This window comes from Polypterus senegalus, chromosome 18, assembly GCF_016835505.1.
Source record: "Polypterus senegalus isolate Bchr_013 chromosome 18, ASM1683550v1, whole genome shotgun sequence".
In the NCBI taxonomy this organism is placed as follows: Eukaryota; Metazoa; Chordata; class Cladistia; order Polypteriformes; family Polypteridae; genus Polypterus; species Polypterus senegalus.
Window position 1 is genome coordinate 74,910,693 of NC_053171.1, and position 24,447 is coordinate 74,935,139.

The 24,447-nt window shown below is 41.1% G+C and overlaps 1 protein-coding gene across 1 annotated transcript; it reads left to right on the top strand.

The window, feature by feature from the left end:
* Window positions 1-6,063: 6,063 nt before the first annotated feature.
* Window positions 6,064-9,052, top strand: LOC120518415 (neuronal pentraxin-1). Its single transcript, XM_039741198.1, has 5 exons — window positions 6,064-6,654; window positions 7,456-7,891; window positions 7,986-8,242; window positions 8,408-8,587; window positions 8,843-9,052. The coding sequence occupies exons 1-5, from the start codon at window positions 6,064-6,066 to the stop codon at window positions 9,050-9,052; spliced, it is 1,674 nt and encodes a 557-aa protein (XP_039597132.1).
* The last annotated feature ends 15,395 nt before the right edge of the window (window positions 9,053-24,447 follow it).

The window sequence follows — 24,447 nt, forward strand, 5'->3', positions numbered from 1 at the left end:
AAAGTTCGCTGACAAACACTGCTATCGTGGGCTGCATCAGGAGTGGGCAAGAGGAGGAGTACAGGAACCTAATCAAGGACTTTGTTAAATGGTGCAACTCAAACCACTTACATCTGAACACCAGCAAGACCAAGGAGATGGTGGTGGATTTTAGGAGAACCAGGCCCCTCATGGACCCATGATCATCAGAGGTGACTGTGTGCAGAGGGTACAGACCTATAAATACCTGGGAGTGCAGCTGGATGATAAATTGGACTGGACTGCCAATACTGATGCTCTGTGCAAGAGAGGACAGAGCCGACTATAATTTCCTTAGAAGGCTGGCGTGTTTCAACATCTGCAATAAGATGCTGCAGATGTTCTATCAGACGGTTGTGGTGAGCGCCCTCTTCTACATGGTGGTGTGCTGGGGAGGCAGTATAAAGAAGAGGGATGACTCACGCCTGGACAAACTGGTGAGGAAGGCAGGCTGTATTGTAGGCACGGAGCTGGACAGTTTGACATCTGTGGCAGAGCGACGGGCACTGAGCAGGCTTCTGTCAATCATGGAGAATCCACTGCATTCACTCAACAGGATCATCTCCAGACAGAGGAGCAGCTTCAGCAACAGACTGCTGTCACCGTCCTGCTCCACTGACAGACTGAGGAGACCCCACACTATGCGACTCATCAGTTCCACCCCGGGGGGTAAACATTAACATTATACAAAGTTATTGTCTGTTTTATCTGCATTTTTATCCATCCATCCATTTTCTAACCCGCTGAATCCGAATACAGGGTCACGGGGGTCTGCTGGAGCCAATCCCAGCCAACACAGGGCACAAGGCAGGAACCAATCCTGGGCAGGGTGCCAACCCACCGCAGGACACACACAAACACACCAAGCACACACTAGGGCCAATGTAGAATCGCCAATCCACCTAACCTGCATGTCTTTGGATTGTGGGAGGAAACTGCATTTTTATCACTCTTTAATTTAATATATTTTTTATCAGTATGCTGCTGCTGGAGTATGTGAATTTCCCCTTGGGATTAATAAAGTATCTATTGATCGATCGATCGATCGTCACACACACGTGATTAGGAGGAAGCTGAATGGACCAAGTGAAGATAATTACCCGCCAGGCCAGGGGGTGGCGGGGTGAACTAAACCTGCTTCTGTTGTCTCTGCAGACCAAATATGTGCATACCCACCAGATTCGACATTGATGACATCACTTCTGGTTCTGGCGCCAAGACCAATGTCAAGTGGGTCCCAGCACTAAGAAGAATGTCGCTTCCGGTTCTGGCACCAAGAGATGATGTCACTTCCATTTCCACTTATGGGTGACCTTTAAAGCCTGCCATATTTCTCTAACCAAATCGTTTCATTTTGGAATTCGAACCATGCACATCAGTGCTCTTTCAAAATACCCTTTTGCAGCCAGGAACAGTATATGGGTGGCTGCCCCAAACCTTTTTATGTGTGTTGAGACTGATTCCTTTCTTTCTGTCTATCTATCTGTATACTTCTTTATCTGTTTTTCACTTGTACATACAAGGCTGTTATTTCACACCTCTGTATGCTGCACTACTGTGTAAGTACAGTATGACAATAAAGCCACTCCACTTGCAGATGCTGGAGTGTAAATAATGAAAATCTCAGCAGACATTTAAACTACACACTGGCAAAGCATTAAATGACGTCAGACCAGTGGTCTTAACTTCTCCTATCATGAAATACTTTGACAAGTTAATTGTGACAGAGCTGCTAAATAAAACACAGGCTTATCTGGATCCACACTAGTGACCCAACAGATGGAGGCTGGAGGATGCCACAGTGAATTTACTGAATTAGCACTATGAACGACCAAAAATAAATAAACACAAAAGATTGAGATTAATAGTTTTCTCAACAGGTTTTGATATAATCCAGACCCACATTTTAGTTGACAAACTGATTGATCAATTCTGTTTGGACCCTAACTTGGCAAGGTGGATACTGGACTGTTTAACTAACAGAACACAAAGAGTGAGTGTTAATGGCCGTTCTCTGATAGTCTTAACTTTTCTACGGGATCATCTCAAGGCTACTTTCTGCCTCAACTTCTGTTCATCTTGTACACAAATGACTGCAGGAGTTCACCCAAGGACAGACATATCCTGAAATTCGCTGATAATCCTGCCATTGTGAGTCTTCTCCAAGATAAGGACAGCAATGGCCCTGTTGTTGATGATCTCTAAATATCTCCCAAGGCCCAGTTCACACTACCACATTTTTATTTTAAAATGCAGACATTTGTCCATTTCTGCCATTCATTCATGCTACCCCATCATTCCTTACCCCTGAAAACACAGACTTTTAAAAACACTCTCGGGGCAGGAAGCTTTTGTAAACACAGCATCAGTGTTGTGGTGTGGACGGGCGAAAATGGAGTTTTCTGAAAACGATACTCTAATCGTGCTCCCATTGGTTCGTGTTTAATTCGTGGCCTTTCCCTGATTGGACTCTGCACATTACAACGTCTCTTTCAACGATTGGGCACCTGTCATGGAAGAAAAACATAACTGGCGTAGAAGAGTTGCTTTTCATGATGCTGGTTGTGCTGCTTACATGTAAGCATTTAATTTGTATTTTGTATGGTTTGAATGCTGTATATGTGTGCAAAAGTTAAATTATTTACTGGTTGCTACAGTTTTGCGATAAATCCTGTTGCCGGTGCCATTACCATTGTAGTGTAAAATTCAGTGCAGTGAGAAAATTAGATTATAAATAACCCAGTTGACAGCCCCTTATTAACATTTACTATTTAAACTTAGTCTATTCAATAAGCAAGAGAGTGAAACCAAGCTCGCAAAATTACAGGGCAAAGACAGGAGAGCACAATGCAGGAAAGCAAAGATATAGACACCCGTACACCGTGTATTTTCTCTGCTGAGTTAGTTTTACATTTTTTTTTAATACAGGATGCAGTCTGATCACTGTGGACTGCTTATAATCGGTTCTCACACAAATGAGCATAGAGCCAATTCCCTTTTTTAAGTGTCGCTTTAACATCTGCAGTGTTTTTATTTAATGCCAAGACAACCATTGCCAGTTCTGAAGACTGTTACTTTCATCACTGATCAGTGCATTGGCGTGACACAAAAGCAATTCACTGCAGCTAATCTAATCATTTCTATTTCTGTGCTGTGAGCCTTTAAAGTGCATAAAACGCAAGGGAAACTGATTTTCAAGTGGCTCTGATTTTTTCACTACTCTGTACTTTCAAGGATGTTCCGCCGATGTGCGAGTGCCTCGTGTATACGAAGGTCTACATCATATCCGTTTTTGCTTGTTTTAGTGTTTAAACGGCGATACTTTTGTAGTCAATATGAAAACTCCAGTGTAGATGGAGATCATTTTCATTTAAAACATAGTTTGTAGGTGGTTTGGCAACCTCAGTATTAAGAATATAATACATGTATTGTAAAATTATTGGTTTGCAGCAGACCTGCTCCACTGAACTCTACCATAAGCAGGTTAGAAAGGAGGCCATGTCACTTCTGACAGACGGTAGCCATCCTCTCTTTCCTAAATTTCAGCTGTTGTCATCAAGCTGCGTCACTGGGTCCCAAAGGGTTAACTGCAACAGATTTAAAAAATCTTTTATTCCCAGAGCTATAAACATTTTCAATTCTGTTACTTGTAGGGATGCTGCTGAATTATAATTGTGCGTACTGTTAAAGGTAATTATTCATCTTTATACTAATCTTGAGTGTGTGTAACACTGGTTTTCAGTTGGTGTGTCGTTGCTTATTTATTTATCCATCCATCCATCCATTTTCTAACCCGCTGAATCCGAATACAGGGTCACGGGGGTCTGCTGGATCCAATCCCAGCCAACACAGGGCACAAGGCAGGAACCAATCCTGGGCAGGGTGCCAACCCACCGCAGGACTTATTTATTTATTTATTTATTTATTTATTTATTTATTTATTTTTTTTGCATCTGTGTAAACAATGGCTTATGTTCTATTCTACTGCAAACAAACTTCCCTCTGGAATGATAAAGTGTACCTATCCCAGTTTGTGGAAAGATAATCACGCTGTTTCAACTGTCACTAAAGGATTAGTAAAACCACTATTTTATATACTTGGGTGTTCTGTTCAGATTTATCAATGCAATTGTGAGGTTTTCTTCATGGACACATAGAATAAATTACCTTATTAATAAATTAAATAAGTAGTGATAGGACTTTAGGGACTTTCAAATCTAGACGTGATGTCATTTTTCAGAAATCAGGTGACCCCTTTGGGCTGAATGGCCTGTTCTTTTCAAAATAGTCTGAAGGTCTAATATGTTTGTGTGAATCTTTAGAAGATTAGAACATTATTGACAGGAACAAGCCATTCTGTCCAACAAGATCACCAATCCTAGTCAGCCAGTTTCTCCAAAATACATTATGGACATTTCATTTCTTAAAAAAATGGAAAAAAAACTGCCTCAGGAATAAAAAAAATTAATTGATTAGGAATTTTAAGTTCCCATCTAAAGCTTTGTCTTGACTACAATTCTTGTTTTGCCACAATACTACATTTTGCCTGATCATTTGAACTCTGCTAGACATTTTTGTTTTTATTTCAACCACTCCGAAATAAATAGAAACATTGATGGACTCATTTCTTTTTGAACAGATGTTCATGTTAGGCACACTTGGATCTTTCAGAATTTCTTAATCTGGCTTAGGTTGGTGCAACCTCCATTAGAAGATTTCCTAGAAATGTAAGGCACTGTAGGATGTGATGATGTGACTGGCTGCTCTCAGGGCTCAGGTTCATACTGAGGCAACGCTCATGAAGCATCGGATGCAACCTGTATCTTTGCAGAAATATAAACTGAAAAGTCTTCACTCCCCTTTTGAGTTCCTATGTGGTCTAATTGAGTTTATGGAATACTGGGGAGTATAGCACTGTTAGACTCCCTGGCCAGAGGATGCTCAAACATACAGACAGACATTGTTCTTCTTCATTCAGCTGCCACAGTGGATCATCTTGTTCCATATCTTCCTGTCCTCTACATCTTCATCTGTCACACCAATCACCTGCATGTCCTCTCTTACCACATCCATAAATCTTCTCTTAGGCCTTACATACATACAGACAGACATTATAATCCTTAATTCAGCCTGAGAGATACCCAGACATAGAAAATAAAGAAATTGGGACAGGTCAGGCAAGGGTACCTGGGCAGCTTGATAACACAGAAGGCAAAGGCAAAGAGGAACAGAAAACCCAAAGGAAATGGCACCAGACATTAAAAGATGCTTCATGTAACCTGGCAGACATCCCGACTCACTTGACAGCTTGTGGCCTTAGACACTCCAAGGGGGGGCGGGGGTTGAGTAGGAGGTGCCTGCAGGGAAGGACAAAGAAAATGAGAATTAGCGTCCCTAAGTAGCCACTAAGCAGTCGAAATCTTCTTGAAAGTCACTCTTGACGATGTAACACTGCCAGCCATCTGCACTTCTCAGAGCCTCTGCTCATCACATGCATCTCTCCGGCCTGCCACGTTCGTCTTCTTTCTTCTGAACTTTTGTTTCTTCTTTAGGACGTGGGTGGACTAGTTTATGATGACTGGTAACATTCCTTCATCTAACTAAAAGTTTTAGAAGCAGCATCAGGAGATAAGATTTGGGTTTGCATTGATTGAAAATAGTACTTGTGTGCTGAGTCTGTTTTCATAAGGTCCTTGGAAATAATACAAGGAGGAGGGGCCCACTAATGAGACCGACCTCATTTTGGACCTGGACTGTTTCAGTTTCAAGGAAAGCTTCACTCCTTAGTGTTTGGTTTTTTTTTTTTGGATTTACATCCTTTAAAAAAGAATAACAAAATGCTGATACACCCATCTGCCTAAAGACAGCTTTGAACAAGGCAAAATTAGACTGAGTTCAGGAATACCTGAAAAGAAGAGGGATCAAAGCGGCCTGAAAAGGTCAAACTCTCAGTTACACTTTAGTCTACAAAAGTGAATTTGTCTGCTTGAGCTGGTGGCACAGCTTCACTATTTTTCTGTTTTCACCATCGAGTAAACTTTGAATATGTCTGCCTTGTGGCTATTATTTGTCTGGTCTTTTTTGATTTCACTGACCAAACAGACAACTTCTCCCGACTACGGACTTCTGCCGAAATTTGTGTGCTCACCCATACCAGTTGATTCAGATCCTGGGTGCTCTGGAAGCAGACATGCATCACCATCTGGGGCAGGCTCTTGGGGAGGACTAACAGATGATGCCAAAACAACCATCTTGCACCTGCGGGAGACCATCGTTCAGCAGAAAGAAACCATCCTTGACCAGAGGGAGACAATCCGCGAGCTCACGGCCAAGCTCACTCTTTGCGAAGGATTTGGGGGAACTCATGAGGGCCCAAGCCTAGGGGCACATCCTCTGGAACCTGAAGAGGGTTTTCATGGTCGGGCTGCACTACACCACCTGAACCAGCTTGGCCATTCTTCTGGACACCATTCTGAAGGGCACTCGGGAGCCCATCATCTCTCAGAACCTTACATGTCTCATGGGGTCCATGTTCCAAATAAGAACACCATGGGAGACCCCCCTAAACACAAGGAATCAGTCGATCAAATGGGAAGAATGTTGCAGTCACTGAAAGAGAGACTCGAGAATCTGCAGGTATAATGAACATCTCATGCGGTGCTGCTGCTCCTTTGTCTATCTATCTATCTATCTATCTATCTATCTATCTATCTATCTATCTATCTATCTATCTATCTATCTATTTATTGTATAGTGCCTTTCATCTATCTATCTATTATAAAGTGTCTTTTATCTATCTATCTGTATACTTTATCTGCTTTTCACTTGTACATACATACATACATACGTACATAATGGAAAAGCATTAAATGATGTCGGACCAGTGGTCTTAACTTCTCGTATCATCTATCTATCTATCTATCTATCTATCTATCTATCTATCTATCTATCTATCTATCTATCTATCTATCTATCTATCTATCTATCTATCTATCTATCTATCTATCTATCTATCAACAATATTGTAGTTAATATTTTAGATTGTCTGAAAGTTACTTGAAACTACATAGTTGGCCCGTAGAAATTGTGTGGCACAGAGATTCTAAATACATTTCATTATTTTGCATTTTTTTTGTCTTCCCCGTCTGATGTTTGTTTAGATTGCACTGTTTAGAATGTGTGGGTTTCCTCTAAGCTCTGCCCTTCTGTGTATTTGAAGTCTTGTGGCCAATCTTTTTAATCTGCAAAGTAAAGTTAATTATAGTCCTCAGAGGGAGCAATACCAAACCCTCACCTTTAATGGTAGGTTGGGGGAAAAGGGTGACAGTTGTCTTTACAATCAAAAACAACAAATTGTTACTAAAGAAGCCTTACAAAATTGTATATTCCGTCTTCTTGCAATGAAAACTTATTTCTGTAACTCCTGCTCTCTTGTAGCACACAAAAAATACATCAACCACTTACTCCAACTCTTTAAGGGACCTTCTTCAAAGGAAGATCAGCACCCTGGAGCACCAGATTCAGCAGCGACTACATTCTGAAAGGGATGATGGAGAAGGAGGGGAACATGGCCATGAGGATGAAGATGAGGAAGGAGATGAACATGAAGAGGATGAAGAAGGCGAGGAAGGCAGGGAACATCACAGTGAACATCACCACGACAACAATACAGCAGATCACCATGACAGCCAAGATGCTCACAACAACCATGATACTCATGCACCTAGATATGCTCCTCATCGGAGTACCTCAAAAGGCCATGAGGACCATACACCTCATGACTATCACCGCACATCAGCCAATATTCATGGAAGCCACCATCATAACCTTGATACAGTTATGAACCATCTGCACCACAGAAGTGCCGAAAAAGGTAGGATAATTAGAAAATGTCTACAGCTATGGGAAGAACTGTGCTCTATGAAAGATAGATAAATAGATAATCTCATCATTTCTATTTCTTTCAGCTGCACTGACACACAAGAAGACAAAAGGTCCAGATGATTTTCAGATTGGATTCCCAATGCGTACCAACTACATGTATGGTCGTGTGAAACGGACACTGCTCCATGAACTATTTGCCATGACTCTTTGCTTGTGGCTGAAGTCCAGCTCATCTCCTGGAGTGGGCACCCCATTCTCCTATTCAGTTCCGGGCCAGGCCAATGAGCTTGTCCTCATTGAATGGGGCAACAATCCCATGGAGCTGCTGGTTAATGACAAGGTGAGGTCACCTCGACAATTTGTTCTTCCTAGAGTGGTTCAGTTCTCTCCCCTTGGCATGTCACACTATTTTTAAAAAATATATATTTTTTGACTGTTTTCCATATCTTACATCTTATTTGGAAATCAATGCAAGCTGTGAAATATTTGTGTTGCCCTCTTCTAGGCTGTCACACTTCCGCTTTCTATCAATGATGCCAAGTGGCACCATATTTGTGTGACGTGGTCTACACGTGATGGTTTGTGGGAATCATACCAGGATGGCACCAAACGTGGCACAGGAGAAAACCTAGCAGCTTGGCATCCCATCAAACCAGGAGGCATTTTTATCCTGGGGCAGGAACAGGTGAGATGCTGTCCTAAGTGTTATAATTCACAATGTTTTTGATTCTTTACTAGTAACTGATTCCTGAATATACATAATCTGTTTTAAATATCTGTGTCTTGAACAGAACAACATTCATCCTAAATGCTTTATAATCAAGTAACCTAGAACTTTTATCTAAATCTGTAAAACTTGAGTTTATTTCTTAGTGAGCTGGGTTGTTTGGCCTACGGGTAAGCTGTCGCCCTACTATTGTTTGTATTCGTTTTCATGCAGGACACTTTGGGTGGTCGTTTTGATGCCACGCAAGCCTTTGTTGGGGAAATGTCAGATCTTAATATGTGGTCACATGTCCTTACACCAAGTGAGATCTACAGTCTGGCCACATGTGGAAGCCATGCAACTGGTGATATCATCGCTTGGACAGAATCAGTTATTGAACTTCACGGGGGTGTGACAAAGTACCCCTTTGATCCCTGCCATTAAAAGATGGAAAACTGAACACGGCTTTGTGATGCTATGGCATCCTCTGTGGAGTGCTGTTAAGTTGGTAATTGCAGGGGCAGCCACACCTTCACCCTCTCTGGAACCTTCTTTCATGCCCACCGGCAGAGCACTCTCTCTGTACCTAAAAATGGTGCCTCTGTTTCCAGTTGACCATTTCATGTAAGGGTAAGATGGCTTAAAGGCAGAACTGTTTCAGAATACCGTTATGGAATTGCTTTATATTGGATTTCATCAGGTTTTATGAGTCATATGCAATTACTCCACAGTGCTAATATGTAACATGCATTGTTCATGGGTTTCTGACTAACAAAGAGACTTACATTACTGCCAAGCTGCTTAATTGCACCAAAGCACAAATTAGCCTTAGGAGAATGTCCTTCAAAGAGGACATAAATATCTGATTAAGCTTTATCAAACTGATTGAATATTAATTTGAAAAAGGCAGAGAGTTATCACAAACATAAAGGCCAGATTATAGCAGAAGGGAGATAAGGCATGATCAAAAATGATTTAAACAAGCTTTCGTAAACTCTCTGAATCTGCTTAAATCAAAAGATCATGCATTAGCCACGTGTGTTTCATCATTCGACTGTCAAAGGTGTGAAAGGACCATACCATTGGTGGAGGTAAAGGTTTATGGCTTCCTGTAGATCTGGCCAAATTACAATCATACCTTTATAATTTTGTAATGCATTGTAAAAAGTGACATCACACTCTTCTTTTTCTCATTGTATGTAATTGCCACTGACTATCACTTTAATGGTGCCTAGCTTAGGTTTTATAGTGAAAGGGCTATTTTGGCTAACCGGAAAATGGCGTAATCAATACTTGAAGTAGGTTTTAGGGTTAAATGTGAATTTCAGTAGCTGATGACTGGTCAAAAAAATTCAATACACTTGATTTTGATTGTGTGATAAAATGGAAGAAGATACAAGAGCTCAGATGTGTCACATGAATATGAATATGCAGCTGTTGTTGAAAATGAATGGAAAATACTGTGCTAAGTTTGCTTTCAAAATGAACGTTTCTTAACGCCTATATGTCTAGAATAATCACCTGTTCATTTGTTTATGTTCCAGTATAATAACACATAATACTGTGCACAACTTGAGCCGGGCATACTGCACATCGTTGTACGCACGTGTTTGAAATCATTTATGTCACATTAAAGGACTTTTTATGTTTTAAAAACTATCTTCAGTGTTCTTAATGGAAAATGTTTATATGTAAATATTTTAAACATGTAATCTGTTACTTAATTTGCCAGAAATATTTGTAAATAAAGCTTTTGACAAAGATTTCCTGTGATAGATTATGTTTATTCTTGCAATTGACTGCTGTGTCAGTGGTGCCATCATGGCTGCTGGCAGTGCTGTTTAATGGGGGTAGGTGAATCATGCTGTACGTGTGTGTGTTTCAAGGGAGAATGGGCCAGACCATACATTAGACTGTTGTTCAAATTGAAAATACTACCTGGCACCAGGCGCACAGGCGTAGATGTATCAGCTCTCCTGCTGGAGCTTTCACTCATGACAGGGTCACACAGCCCTGAAAAACGTCAAACCAATAGAAGGAACAAGACAGCTGATGTAACAGACGTCTGAGTAATGGATGTGCTACAGTCAGTTAGTCTGCAGCTGAGTACAGACAAAAGAGGGATATTAGAATGCCCACGCTGTCAGATATGCTTATGGGTAGAACATGGCAATTAAGGACCCATCTAATTTTACTCACGCTGGTAACAAGGAAAAATATGCACCTTCAGTGGGAGAACGAACATCAAACACTGGGCAATTTTGACTTGGAAAAGCATTGCCAGTCCCACCCCCCCAGAAATGACCATCTATCTACCATAGCCAAATGTTATGTGGGCGTCCCCTTGGCCTGGACCAGCCTCTCGAGTCCTCAACAATGAGAATTGTGTGAACCGGATCACCCTCGGTGAATCATGCCTCACAATACAGGTGATGTGCTTCATTCGGGACACCTTGAGCAATTGCTCATTCAACTCAAAATCAAACCAGCAGTACCCAAGGATTCTCCGAAGTACCAAAGGAGTCCAGTCTTTGTCTCTGGTCACTGGATAGCGTCCATGTCTCACAAACATACAGCAAAGCAGGAAGCACCAGGGGTCTCATGCATAACGCCGTGCGTAGAATTCGCACGATAACATGACATAAGCACAAAAGCCGAAAAGTGCTTACGCACAGAAAAATCCAGATGCAGGAATCTGTGCGTACTCCAACTTCCACGTTCTTCCGCTACATAAATCTCGGTCAGCGTGAAAAGTAACGCTCGTGCACGCGCATTATGTAACACCCCAACTCCTCCCAGAATTACGCCTCTTTGAATATGCAAATCAATATAAATCGCCCTTAAGCTTAGCGTTCTGTGAAAAGACAATGGGAAAAGCACGGGGAAAAATATAAGAATTTAAGCAAATACCAAGTGGAGGCAAAGGAAAAACATACTATTTGTTCAAATAAACCGTGGTATAATCAACAAAATGAAGTTGATCGAGTGACATAGCGTGTTGGAGAAACTTGAAAGCTCATGTTCACAAAATCGCACAGTGCCGGAAATAAGAAAGAAGTCACATATCAAAGTCAACGTGAAAAAGCGAGTTGTAGCCAACTGTCTAAGTGTCATATGAAAGCTTATTAGAGTACAGAGAAAAAAAAATGGCACACAGTGGGAAAAAGGCACAAAATGTCAACTTTAATCTTGAAATTTCCACTTTAATCACGTAGTTTATTTTGTCATTAAAATAGAACATCATAAACTTCATCTTAAAATCGTTTAATTTACTAGTTTCTCAAATCCCATCGTAACTAAAGTAACATGTTAAATGCTTTGTTTTGTATTTGATCTTCAATGTGCTCTATGTATGTGAATCACTACGTGCTTCCGTTCTTTCTCTTTCTCCGGCAGGACACAGAATCCATTACATTCGTGATATTACAGCTCTCTGAATAATTGAAATACTGAGATGTATACGTGATATCATTTTCATGATGATTGGAATGAAAGCATGTTATTAAGAACACGATGGCGCAGTGTTTGTTCATGTCTCACATAAGATGCTTGCTGCGCCATGCGCGACCTTCGATGAAATAATTTATTTTAGCAGTCCTGTCTCATTCAAAAATACTAACCTCCAATTCCTGTCCTTCCTTTTCTTTCTCCAAATACCCAATCGCCACACAATCAGCTCTGTAATAGACGTTAAGCCATCTGTAAGTTTACAACAACGATTCTTCAAAACTTTTAAGGAGCATTGAAATATCTTCATAGTACGTGTTTAATTATTCTATCCATCTATCCTTCCAGTGTCTCGCCAGCCTCAGCAAATATACAGCGCAAGGCAGGGACAATATATGAACTTGCTAGAGCTGTGCCACCGTGTCCTCACATGTTTAATTATTAACAATACAGATTTTTTTAATTAAGTTAAAGTTTTATCTGTATAATATAATAAACATATTTTGCTGCATTTCATCTTAAAAATGATATCGTCATCATATGTAAATACTCGCTTTATAAAGTGGCCCAGGTTGTGAGATATTATAACTGTAGTCCAAGTTTACAGTGAGGTGATTGTACTTATAAGTAGAAACAGTTCTACAAGGAGCAATTGATTGAGTGCGTTTATAGTTCTTGGAATGAAACTGTTTCTGAATCGCGAAGTCCGCACAGGAAAGGCTCTGAAGCTTTTTGCCGTGGCTGAGACAGTGTGGGGCTTGATGCTGTAATACCGATAATTCTCTTTCTGATCAGCTGCTGCTGTGATTCCCCTCTCAGATACAGTGATATAAATACTCCGAGTGGTGCAGTGAGAGTAATATCGAAAAAGATGATCCACTGTGGCAACCCTTAAAGGGAGCAGCTGAAAGAAGAAGAAGAAGATGGTGCAGTGAGAGTAACAACGCCAAAGCAGTTATGGTATTTGGAATACTATGGCTATTCCCTGGACCATTATATTGTTACAGGTAATTTACAATCAGATGCGTTACACTAATAAACAATATGCAATTAATTTCAGTGTATTTATAAAGCCGTGTCAGGAAAAGAAAGGATAACCACACAGGAACAGTAGCATTGCTGCAAAACCGAGCGGAAAACTTGCGTACGACAAGGTATGAGGTACCGTGGAAAAGTGCGTGGCTTTACGCCAAGTTTAGGTTTTATACATTGCGATTTGAACATGGAAACGTTCTTACGCAACATTTCTGTGCGTACGCACCATTTATACATGAGGCCCCTAAAGACTTGGACCTTCATCCTTTTGCATAGATATTAGGAGCGCCACACACCCCTTTCCAGTGACCTCATGAGCCCCCATGCCCTTCTAATCCATCTACTGACTTCATAGGTAGAGTCACCAGAGACACGACTGTTGCTGCTGAGGTAAGTAAACCTCTCGATGAGGTCAACACACTCTCCGCAGACAGACACACTGCTGATGGCTGTGCCTCACTCTCTTGCTCAATCTCCTGATCACTGTCAATAAAATCCGATTCTGAAAAATCAGAGTCCGACTCCGCGATAATGCGCAAAACATTGTCATTGTCTGCCGAGTGTTTTCTTTTCTGCACTCGCCTCGCTCCATTGTCACATGTCGATACCATCTTGCCATTGTTTACATTTCGCAACTCACGCACACGCTAGGATTAGTTGCCGAGTCAACGAGTCTATCATTCTTCCAAGCACAGAGGGAATGCCTGTGACGTGACAGTGAGATTTGTCGCCATTAACAGCTGATTATCGCCCTCTATCCCTGGATGTCGACTTTAGTCGACATTCGCCCTCAACCCCTCCTGTCGACAAAAGTCGACATCCGCCCTAAAAGAGTTAAAGCCCTGGATCTTGGTTTTTATCAGGACACTCTCAAGCCCAGACACTTAGACTCCTCGCTCAGTCTCTTGAGCGCCCCGATCAGAGCCTCCATTAACTCCGCAAAGATCACACCCTTGTCAGCAAAGTCAAGATCTGTGAATCTTTCTTCACCAACAGATGCCCCACAACTGCTGGATCCCACAACCTTGCTCAACACCCCGTCCATACAAGCATTGAACAGAGTAGGAGTAAGAACACACCCCTGACAAACCCCACAATCAACTGGGAAATAACACAGAGGTCCTGCCTCCACTCTGCACAGCACTCACAGTACCAGTGTAGAAGTTGGCCATGATATCCAGCAACTTTGGGGAGGTTCCATGAAGTCTCAGGATGTCACACAGGGCAACTCGATTAACTGAGTCAAACACTTTATGAAAATTGGCAATGGCTGCAAAGAAGCTCTTCCGATATTCATGTTTGTGCTCGATGAGAACTCTCAGTGCCAGGATGTGGTCAATGGTAGACTTATTATGCATAAAACCAGACTGCCCCGGTCATTGGTAGGTGAGCAAGTGATCACAGATCCTATTGAGGACGACCTTAACAAGGACCTTACCTGGCACCAAGAGCAGTGTTATGATATTATGATGGGAGGACCAGAATATTCGGAAAAGCCCCAAGAGTCGTCCCGTCAGGTATGAACGGTACTGACGGTTAGCGGTGGTGTGGTAATGCGGTGGGCGTTCATTCAAGGCATGCACTGGGTCTCCTAATATCTGATCATAATGTGCATTTTTGTCACATTGCTTTTTATGTCTTCCTGTCTCACTTTCAAACTAGCTAGTTGACTGAAATCCGTTGTCGGCTATTCAAATTCTCAAAGTGGTCTTCTTTATTTTTGAGATCTGTTCTCAGAACCCGTATACTGGCTTCCTGTTTTTCAAGTCTGCATATCCAGCAACCAGTGTTTCATGCAGAGAGTCATTTTTAAAAATATTTTGCTTTACAATAACATTCTTTTCATTGAGAAATCTTTACAACTTTAGAATAGGTGCTGTCATGAGTATAGAAAAGAATTCCCCCATTAAAAATATTCACATTTTATCGCTTTACAGTCTAAAATGAAAACACACATAAAAATATTTTTTCAGCTTTAATTACTTGATGAAACTTATAATATCCAAGTAAAAGTTCTAATGGCAACAGTTTGGAAAAATAATAATAAATAAAGACAAGAATCACTGAGATTGATAAAAGATCATCTCACTCCCAAACAATACTTGTAAACTCAATTTGGTGGAAGCGATCACCTTCTCCATTGCACACCAAGGTAATTGGCTTTCACGTGTGATCAGTTGTAATCACTGTGATTAGTTTACCATAAAAACAGCCGTGCCTGGCGCGTTCCAGAGCTTGGTATTACAATTGAAACCAAATAATTGACTATGGCTGGTAATGCACTTTCTAATGATCTCAGGGACAAAGTTGTGGAGAGGCACACGTCAAGAGATGCATACAAGAAGATTTCAAAAGCTTTACCAAGAGCACAGTACACTCCATACTTAAGACATAGAAAGTGTATGGTACCACTAGGACCCTCCCTGGATCAAGCCATCCCTCCAAAGTGGATGGAAGAGCAATGAAAATTCTGAGGCCAAGTACAAAAAAGTGTTATGGTCAGATGAGACCAAAATTGAACTATTTGGCCAAATGATGCACCTGGCAGATAGAGCCAATACAGCAAAACACACCATACCTACTGTAAAGCATGGAGGTGGTAGCATCGTGTTGTTGGGGGGTGGTGTTTGGGGTGTTTCTCTGAAGCAGGGACTGGGGCACTTGTCAGGGTAGAAGGAAAAAAATTCCCAAGGAAAACCTACTAGAAAGGTGAAGATGGGAAGAAGAAGGTTCACCTTTCAACATGACAATGACGTGAAGTATACAGCAAAATTGACCAATTCACCAAAATTGGCTGGAGGAGAAACTGACCAAAAAACAGAGGCAGAGCTGGAGGTGGCAGAGTTAAAGATGTTTATGGATGTGGTGAGAGAGGACATGCAGGTTATGGGGGGTGACAAGGCAAGATGTTGAGGACAAGAAGAAGAAGAAGAAGTGGCTGAAGGAGAAACACTGATCAAAAACAGGAGCTGGAGGTGTCACAGCTAAAGATGCTAAGATTTGCATTGGGTGTGATGAGGATGGATAGGATTAGAAATGAGGACATTAGAAGGTCAGGTTGGATGCCTTGGAGACAAAGTCAGGGATGGTGAGATTATGTTGGTTAGGACATGTGCAGAGGAGAGATGCTGGGTATATTGGGAGAAGGATGCTAAGGATAGAGCTGCCAGGCAAGAGGAAAAGAGGAAGGCCTAAGAGAAGATTTATGGATATGGTGAGAGAGGACATGCAGGTGATGGGTGTAACAGAATAAGATGCAGAGGACAGAAAGATATGGAACAAGATGATCCGCTGTGGCAACCCTTAACAGGAGTAGCTGAAAGAAGAAGAAGAAGTGGCTCAAGGAGAAAAAAGTGAATGTCCTTGTGTGGCCTAGTCAGAGCCCAGACTTAAACCCTGTTGAAAATCTGTGGAATGGTTTAACGTTTTTAGCCCACCAATAGTCAACCATCCAATTTGACTGAGCTTGCACAATTCTGTAAAGACTATGGCTCAGTCTGCATGTGCAAAATTGGTACAGAAGAATCCCAATAGGGGGCTCCACAAAGTACTGAAATGGGGGTGGGGGGTGATCCTTGATCACTTCAAACTTTATCAGTTTTTTATTTATTATTATTTTTCTGAACTGTTGCTATTAGATCTTTGACAAATACAGCTGAAAAAAATATTTTGTGTGTGTGTTTTCATTTTAGGGTTTAAAGCAACAAAATGTGAACATTTTTGAAAGGGGGGATTCTTTTCTATTCTTGTCACAAGATCTACAAAGGTAAAAAAGCATTCCAACTGTTTTAGTCTTTCCTGTGATAATTGAGTAAATATTGTACATGGAATTTGGCGTTTTGGACCTCATGGAATGTGATTCTTGCATCTATTTCTTGCCTTACGCATTATTTCAAAAGTGGAACTTGAATAACATTTGAGCGTTAGCAATTTTTAAATGATTGCTTTGAACATTGCCATGGCGATCCTTCCCAGAATCATTTTTAATGATGTGATGTCATCCAGAGTGCCCACTGAAAGGTCGCGACCTTCTATTCTGGAGTATTCGATGTTAGGATTCTTGTGTGGTCTGCGATGCTTTATTTTGATTTCTCTTTATTTTTCCTGGTTATGAGTAAACATTTTCAGACTTTTCAGGACTTTGATTTTTGGTTTGCGTCGACTACATCACATTTGAGCGTCTTTCTTTTCCAGTTACAAACCATGGAAATTTTTTTCGTAAAGGGTCCAACTACAGACCTCTGCAGCTGTGTGATTCAAGGACTCAGTTCAAAAACCAATTGGATTGCATGTTTACGTCAGTTGGTTTATTCAACTGTCATCATTGTTTGAGTCAGATAATCAGTCTTAACTCTCATGTAACCAGAAGTATCGCACAACATCACCAATGTCTAATGTAAAGTGACAACCTCCTCAATGCAGCGGAGGTCTGCAGCTGGACTCTTTGAGTTTGTTCAACCACATCTCATCTCCTGTTCCTGTTCATTTGATATCTCTATTGTCTTGTTCAAAGTCAGTACAATGCCACGTTGATTAATGACTTATTCATGGAAATTATTGCAGAGATAGATAGATAGATAGATAGATAGATAGATAGATAGATAGATAGATAGATAGATAGATAGATAGATAGATAGATAGATAGATAGATACTTTATTAATCCCAAGGGGAAATTCATATACTCCAGCAGCAGCATACTGATAAAGAACAATATTAAATTAAAGAGTGATAACAATGAAGATATAACAGACAATAACTTTGAGTAATGTTAACGTTTACCCCCTCGGGTGGAATTGAAGAGTCGCATAGTGTGGGGTCTCCTCAGTCTGTCAGTGGAGCAGGACAATGACAGCAGTCTGTCGCTGAAGCTGCTCCTCTGTCTGGAGATGATCCTGTTCAGTTGATGCTTTGGATTCTCCATGATTGACAGGAGCCTGCTCAGCACCCGTCACTCTGCCACGGATGTCAAACTGTCCAGCTCTATGCCTACAATAGAGCCTGCCTTCCTCACCAGTTTGTCCAGGCGTGAGGCGTCCTTCTTCTTTATGCTGCCTCCCCAGCACACCACCGTGTAGAAGAGTGCATTCGCCACAACCTTCTGGTAGAACATCTTCAGCATCTTATTGCAGATGTTGAAACACGCCAGCCTTCTCACTAAGTATAGTCTGCTCTGTCCTCTCTTTCACAGAGCATCAGTATTGGCAGTCCAGTCCAATTTATCATCCAGCTGCACTCCCAGGTATTTATAGGTCTGCACCCTCTGCACAGTCACCTTTGATGATCACGGGGTCCAGGAGGGGCCTGGGCCTCCTAAAATCCACCACCAGCTCCATGGTTTTGCTGGTGTTCAGGTGTAAGTGGTTTGAGTTGCACCATTTAACAAAGTCCTTGATTAGGTTCCTATCCTCCTCCTGCCCACTCCTGATGCAGCCCACTATAGCAGTGTCATCAGTGAACTTTTGCACGTGGCAGGACTCCGAGTCGTATTGGAAGTCTGATGTATATAGGCTGAACAGGACTGGAGAAAGTACAGTCCCCTGCGGCACTCCATGCCAGCAGGTATGAGTCTACTCCCATCTCAGTCAGCTTGTCCCTAAGGAGCAGAGGTTGGATGGTATTGAAGGCGCTAGAGAAGTCCAGAAACATAATTCTTACAGCACCACTGCCTCTGTCCAAGTGGGAGTGGGATCAATGTAGCATATAGATGATGGCATCCTCCGCTCCTACCTTCTCCTGGTATGCAAACTGCAGAGGGTCGAGGGCATGGCGGACCTGTGGCTACCAATTTAGGAATTATCATTTAATGACATTTGTAGCTGAATGTACAGTGTCACACACGTGAGCATGGGAGGCAGCTAAAGGGATTGAAAGAGGATAATTCCATGCCGGACCAGTGGGTGGCAGTATGCACTGATCTTTTTTTCCTCAGTAGACCAATCACCAGAAATTCCACCTGGACTTGATGACATCACCTCAGGCTCCAGGTTCAATGACGTCACCTCTGGCTCCAGGCTCGATGACGCCACTTCTGGTTCTGGGGCTGGATGACAAATAGCTAGATAGATAGATAGATAGATAGATAGATAGATAGATAGATAGATAGATAGATAGATAGATAGATAGATAGATACTTTATTAATTCCAAGGGGAAATTCACATGTCCAGTCCACATACTGGGAGAAGGCAGGTAATGTTTTGTCCAGTGTCATTCAGTTAAAGTCTCCAGTGATTAGCACAAGTGCTTCAGGGTGCTGCGTTTGTAATTTAGCAACTGCGGAATAGATGACGTCACTCGCTATCTCTGCGTTCTCTCAAGGGGGGATGTAAACAGTGACAACAATGACTTGTCCAAACTCTTTGGGCAAGTAATAGGGACGCAGACTTATGGCCAACAGTTCGATGTCACTGCAGCAAGTGGAGATTTCAACGTTTACATGTCCTGAGTTGCACCACTTTGTATTGACATAGAGAGCGAGTCCTCCTCCTTTCTTCTTCCTGCTGGTATTTACGTTTCTGTCCGCTCTAACTGTGCTGAACCCGGGTAGCTCCACGTTAGCATCTGGGATGGTAGTTGTTAGCCAAGTTTCACTAAAACACAGCAAGCTGCATTCTCTGTAGGTTCTGACATTTTTCACCAGCGCGGCTAGTTCATCGATCTTATTTGGTAGTGAGTTCACATTTCCCAGGATCACAGAAGGCACCGAATGTTTATGGCGCCACTTTCTCGCAAGCCGCTTGGCTTTTTTTGTGTTGTACACAAATATAAAATTTAAATTAACTAATTTTTTTTTGAACCTTCATCCATGTTGTGTTTTATGTAATTTCTTGACTGCTGCTTTGTGAAACACAAGCCCCCTAGTCAAACCTTTTTGGATCTCTCTAGTCTAAAACTGTAGCAGCGTCCTCATTTGGTCATTCTGAATTAATAACTGCAGAAACATCCACTTGTTTGTTCATACAGCTGTAAACTGTATGCATGGCCGCTGATAGTTCTAACTCAAATTCTCCTGTCCATGAATTTACAGACCCTCTATTTTCAGGTCATGAGTGCACGTAGCTCATGTTAGCAGCAGCAAGAAACAACTGTGGATGGGGTCTGAGTCTGTCACAAGGTACGCTTAAGCACACAGCCATTTTTTCTTGTACACGTTCAATTGGAGGTACCACTCAACCTAACATGCCTGCCTTGGGGATGTAAGAGGAAAATGGGCACACTGGAAGACGAAGCAAATGGAGGACAGCAGCTTCAACACTGTGCTACTGTCACCTCCGTGACCCCCCTCCCGCAAATTAGATCTCTTAAAGAATATTCCTCCTAGTCAGGAAGTGTACTCCGACTTTTACAAAGAGCCTGCTAATCTGGCAGCGTGTCCCTCTCTGGGCAGCTCCAGCGCGTTAAGAGGCTGAGCGCAGATTAACCTCTCTTGATGTGATAACACAGATAAGCTGCTGGAGTGACTCTCTGGAGATGTGATAGTTGGAGCAAGAAATCGGCAAGTTGGGGGAGAGAATAAAAGTTGAAACAAAGCTGAATGTTAATTATTAGTGTAGAATTTTCAGAAATATCAATGTTAAAAATTCTGTAATCTCATCCCTCGTTCTGTTTTCTCAGTGGCTTTAATCAAATAAAAATCATCAATGTCTATCACAGCCATCTATCCATTACATAGTCGTGGAGCTATCTATCTATCTATCTATCTATCTATCTATCTATCTATCTATCTATCTATCTATCTATCTATCTATCTATCTATCTATCTATCTATCTATCTATTGTCAAGTACCCCCATAAAGTGGTCAGTTGGCCTAACAGCAAATCCTTGAACTGTTGGTGGAAACTGGAGGCCCCATAAATTAGTTTCATTGTTACACCCTAATACTGTGGAGTGGCAGAGTTACCTGCTGTGCCACACTTCATCCTCCTCCAAAATTGAAATGTATTCCAGTTCACGATGCCTTTATTTTGTTCATTTACCTGTGTTTTCCACCAAAGGAATAAGGGAGACCCAGCACAAAAAATATGTGCATGCTGGATGGATTAGATAATGAAGCTACAAGCCAGTGATGCCCTCAAACCACCCAGGGTGTCTAAAGCAAATAAAATGACACCTTCATCATGTTGGACTCGGTTGACCTGCTCCTTACCATCATTTATACATCTCTCACATCCCAAAATGTTCTGGGTAGGTTGACTGAAATTTTTAAATTGTTTCTATAGAGAAGGTGTGTTCTGTGATGAGCTGATAAATTTGCAGTGTGCTGTGCACAGTACCAGATAGGCACTGGCCTTCCATGACCCTGTAAGGCAATAAGCGTATTTCAGACGGCAATGAATAAAATGGAAAAGATAGGAAGATCTTTATTAGAGTAACATGAGTCAACATCCTTTTATTTTTATAGAGAGCAGGGTACTGTATATAACTAAAGTTGAACCCACATAGCCTCAAGTACAGGAATCAACGGATAAAATGCAAGGTTAGCAAACCACAAATAATCCGCATTAATATGAGTTACGTCAAGTCACTTAAATAAACACAATGTAATTCATTAAGCATGTTATAAAATGTGCTTTCCTTGCAATAGTTATAATGGACTCAAGGACTGCTTCATTCATGAGCAAAAAGAAAAGTGTCCAAAAGAGCAGAGAACTGTAACGACTATTAGAGCAGCTCATGACCTGTGAGGGAGAAGACCTGACAACCGAATGAGTAACAAGAAGAAACAGACGCTGACTTAACAGTCACGAGGTTCAAGAAGAACCAGAATTACAGGAATTTAACTGGGAGCTATCTATCTATCATATAGTGCCCTATCAATCTATTTATTATATAGTGTCTTTCACATCTATCTATCTATCTATCTATCTATCTATCTATCTATCTATCTATCTATCTATCTATCATATAGTGCCTTATCAATCTATTTATTATATAGTGCCTTTCTATCTATCTATCTATCTATCTATCTATCTATCTATCTATCATATAATGCCTTATCTATCTATCTATCTATCTATCTATCTATCTATCTATCTATCTATCTATCTATCTATCTATCTATCTATCTATCTATCTATCTATCTATCTATCTATCATATAGTGCCTATATCTATCTATCTATCTATCTATCTATCTATCTATCTATCTATCTATCTATCTATCTATCTAGTATCTAGTGCCTTATCTATCTATTATCTATTATATAGTGCCTTATCTATCTATCTATCTATCTATCTATCTATCTATCTATCTATCTATCTATCTATCTATCTATCTATCTATCTATCTATCTATCTGTGTTAATTCTGCCTTGTGTCCTGCTTGAGGAGATTTTGGTAGTGTGCGGAGGGAGCGGATTACTTGTTAAAACAGTATTTAAAAGTCAGATGAGTGTAATCTACTTTTCAAACACCATGTAATGCCCAGCCTGTCCATCTGCCCGGCGATTTCTTTGTGGTGTCTCTGTCTTTTTGAAGCTCTGCCTGTTTTAGGGTTTTATTACATTTCTGTGCCAAATGAACGTCTAGACACTAAAGCACTGCGCATTGTAATCTCTGCTCTTCGGGGTGAAGTATGAACTGGACTGTGAATGAATGCTTTTTAAGGACTTCTAAGTAATTACTTTCTGGCCACTTCTTGGAAGGAGTAAAACACCTCTTAAAAGTTTTAAAGACGGCTGAGGGATGAAGAACTTCTTTCTGCCATGCTCAAGCCCTTCTCTTTGCTCTCAAGTTCAGTCCTGGTGCCCCCTTGTGGCTGCAGGTTTTTGTCATTTCTTCTCCTAATTGGATTTCTAACTTAATTAAGCAAGCCTGATTTCCCAGTTTCTCTGCTCTGAATAAAGTACATTGTCATTTTAGGATGGTCCATTTTTTAAGCTAGGAAACTGGGAATAAGGCCTCTAACGAAGCAGATGTGAGCCAGCACTTTCAAAGCACCATCTGCTAAACAGTAAATAAATGAAATGAAATCAGATATTTAAACATTTTGTGCTCATGAATGAAAGAGAACATTTACAAAACTATTTACTTTTCACATGAAATGCAACTGTTAGTCTTACGTTTCTAAAAGAAATTGCCTGTTGGAGGGATTTACAGCACAAGAATGTAAGAAATTTTGACGAGAACGGGGCATGTAGCTCAGTATGGCTCTTCGTTTATCTAACAATCATCGCCGAGTAGAGATTTGAAGATTTCCAAAGTATTACAATCAGCCACACTTTGTAGTATCTTATTCTATGTGTTGTCCCACATGAGAGATGGTTTACCGGCTCAAATAGTGTCATTTCTCAGCCAGACCAGGGGTTGGCGCTGCCTTCTAATACTCTCTCCTTTGTCCCTCCGTAGCACCGCCTCTGTTTCTCCTCTCTGGTGACATCCAATCCGGTGCAGACATCACTTCCTCTTCCGGCCTCCCAAAACTCCTCCTCTTCCTGCTTGTGCAGTATATACACCCCAAGAACCTAATTGTTAACTGTTTCCATTGTTGAACTCTGTTCTGTAAAGACATGTTTGTTCATTTTAACCTGTTTTTTTTCATTGTACAGGGTGGCCATCCCCAAACCTTTTTCTGGCTCCGACTCTTTTCAATTACAGTGTCTATTTGCTCTGAGTTAGAAATACTTCCTAACATTCATTTACTCATCATGGAGCAACCTGAAAGTCCTATGACAATGGAAAGAATAATCAATAGAGTGCTCATCTCTAATGTAAGCCTTGTAGTGTGAGGCTGTGTAAGTACAAGAACTAAAATGGCCACCAAGCATTAAAAAAAATAAGGAATATCAACAGCATCAAATCCAGGCCTGACACACTCACAGTTTCTGAAACAATTTGCACGTAGCTTTCACTTCCAACTCTTTTAAAAATCTATTGGCTCCAGCCTTACTGATTGGGGTTCAAATAAAACATTTAGTCCTTTGTTTCTGTATTGTACCAGACAAACACAACTGCTTTCACTGAACTTATTTTTATATTTATTTCTGTCTCTAACAAAAATAAAAAAGAACATTTATTTTTCAACTTTTTGTTGGATCAAGCTAATATGGCAATTGTTAAAAAGATAACAGAAATATCGGTAAAAAGGCCTAGTCGTGGGTGCTTTGTTAACGTTGAAGGTGCTCATTCATATTAGACTGAATTAGGCTGAACCGGCATATTATAAACCAACTAGCCGACCGGCGGCGTAGCATACGCCGCATAATTTATTCATTGATGGGTGAACACTTCCTGAAAGACACAGTTCAGCAATCCCCTATTCAGCATCGAGATAGGGCAGCGGGCATCACTCCGGGTTTGGTGTCGGTCTAACAAAGTAAAAGAAGAAGGGGCACAGAAACCACAGGGAGAACAGAAGCT

Bases quoted from the DNA above. Each gene is read 5' to 3' on its own strand.
- LOC120518415 (XM_039741198.1), top strand. From the start codon at position 6,064: ATGTCTGCCTTGTGGCTATTATTTGTCTGGTCTTTTTTGATTTCACTG. The intron at 6,655-7,455 runs GTATAATGAACA...GCTCTCTTGTAG, and splicing joins AGAGACTCGAGAATCTGCAG to CACACAAAAAATACATCAAC. The intron at 8,243-8,407 runs GTGAGGTCACCT...GCCCTCTTCTAG, and splicing joins AGCTGCTGGTTAATGACAAG to GCTGTCACACTTCCGCTTTC.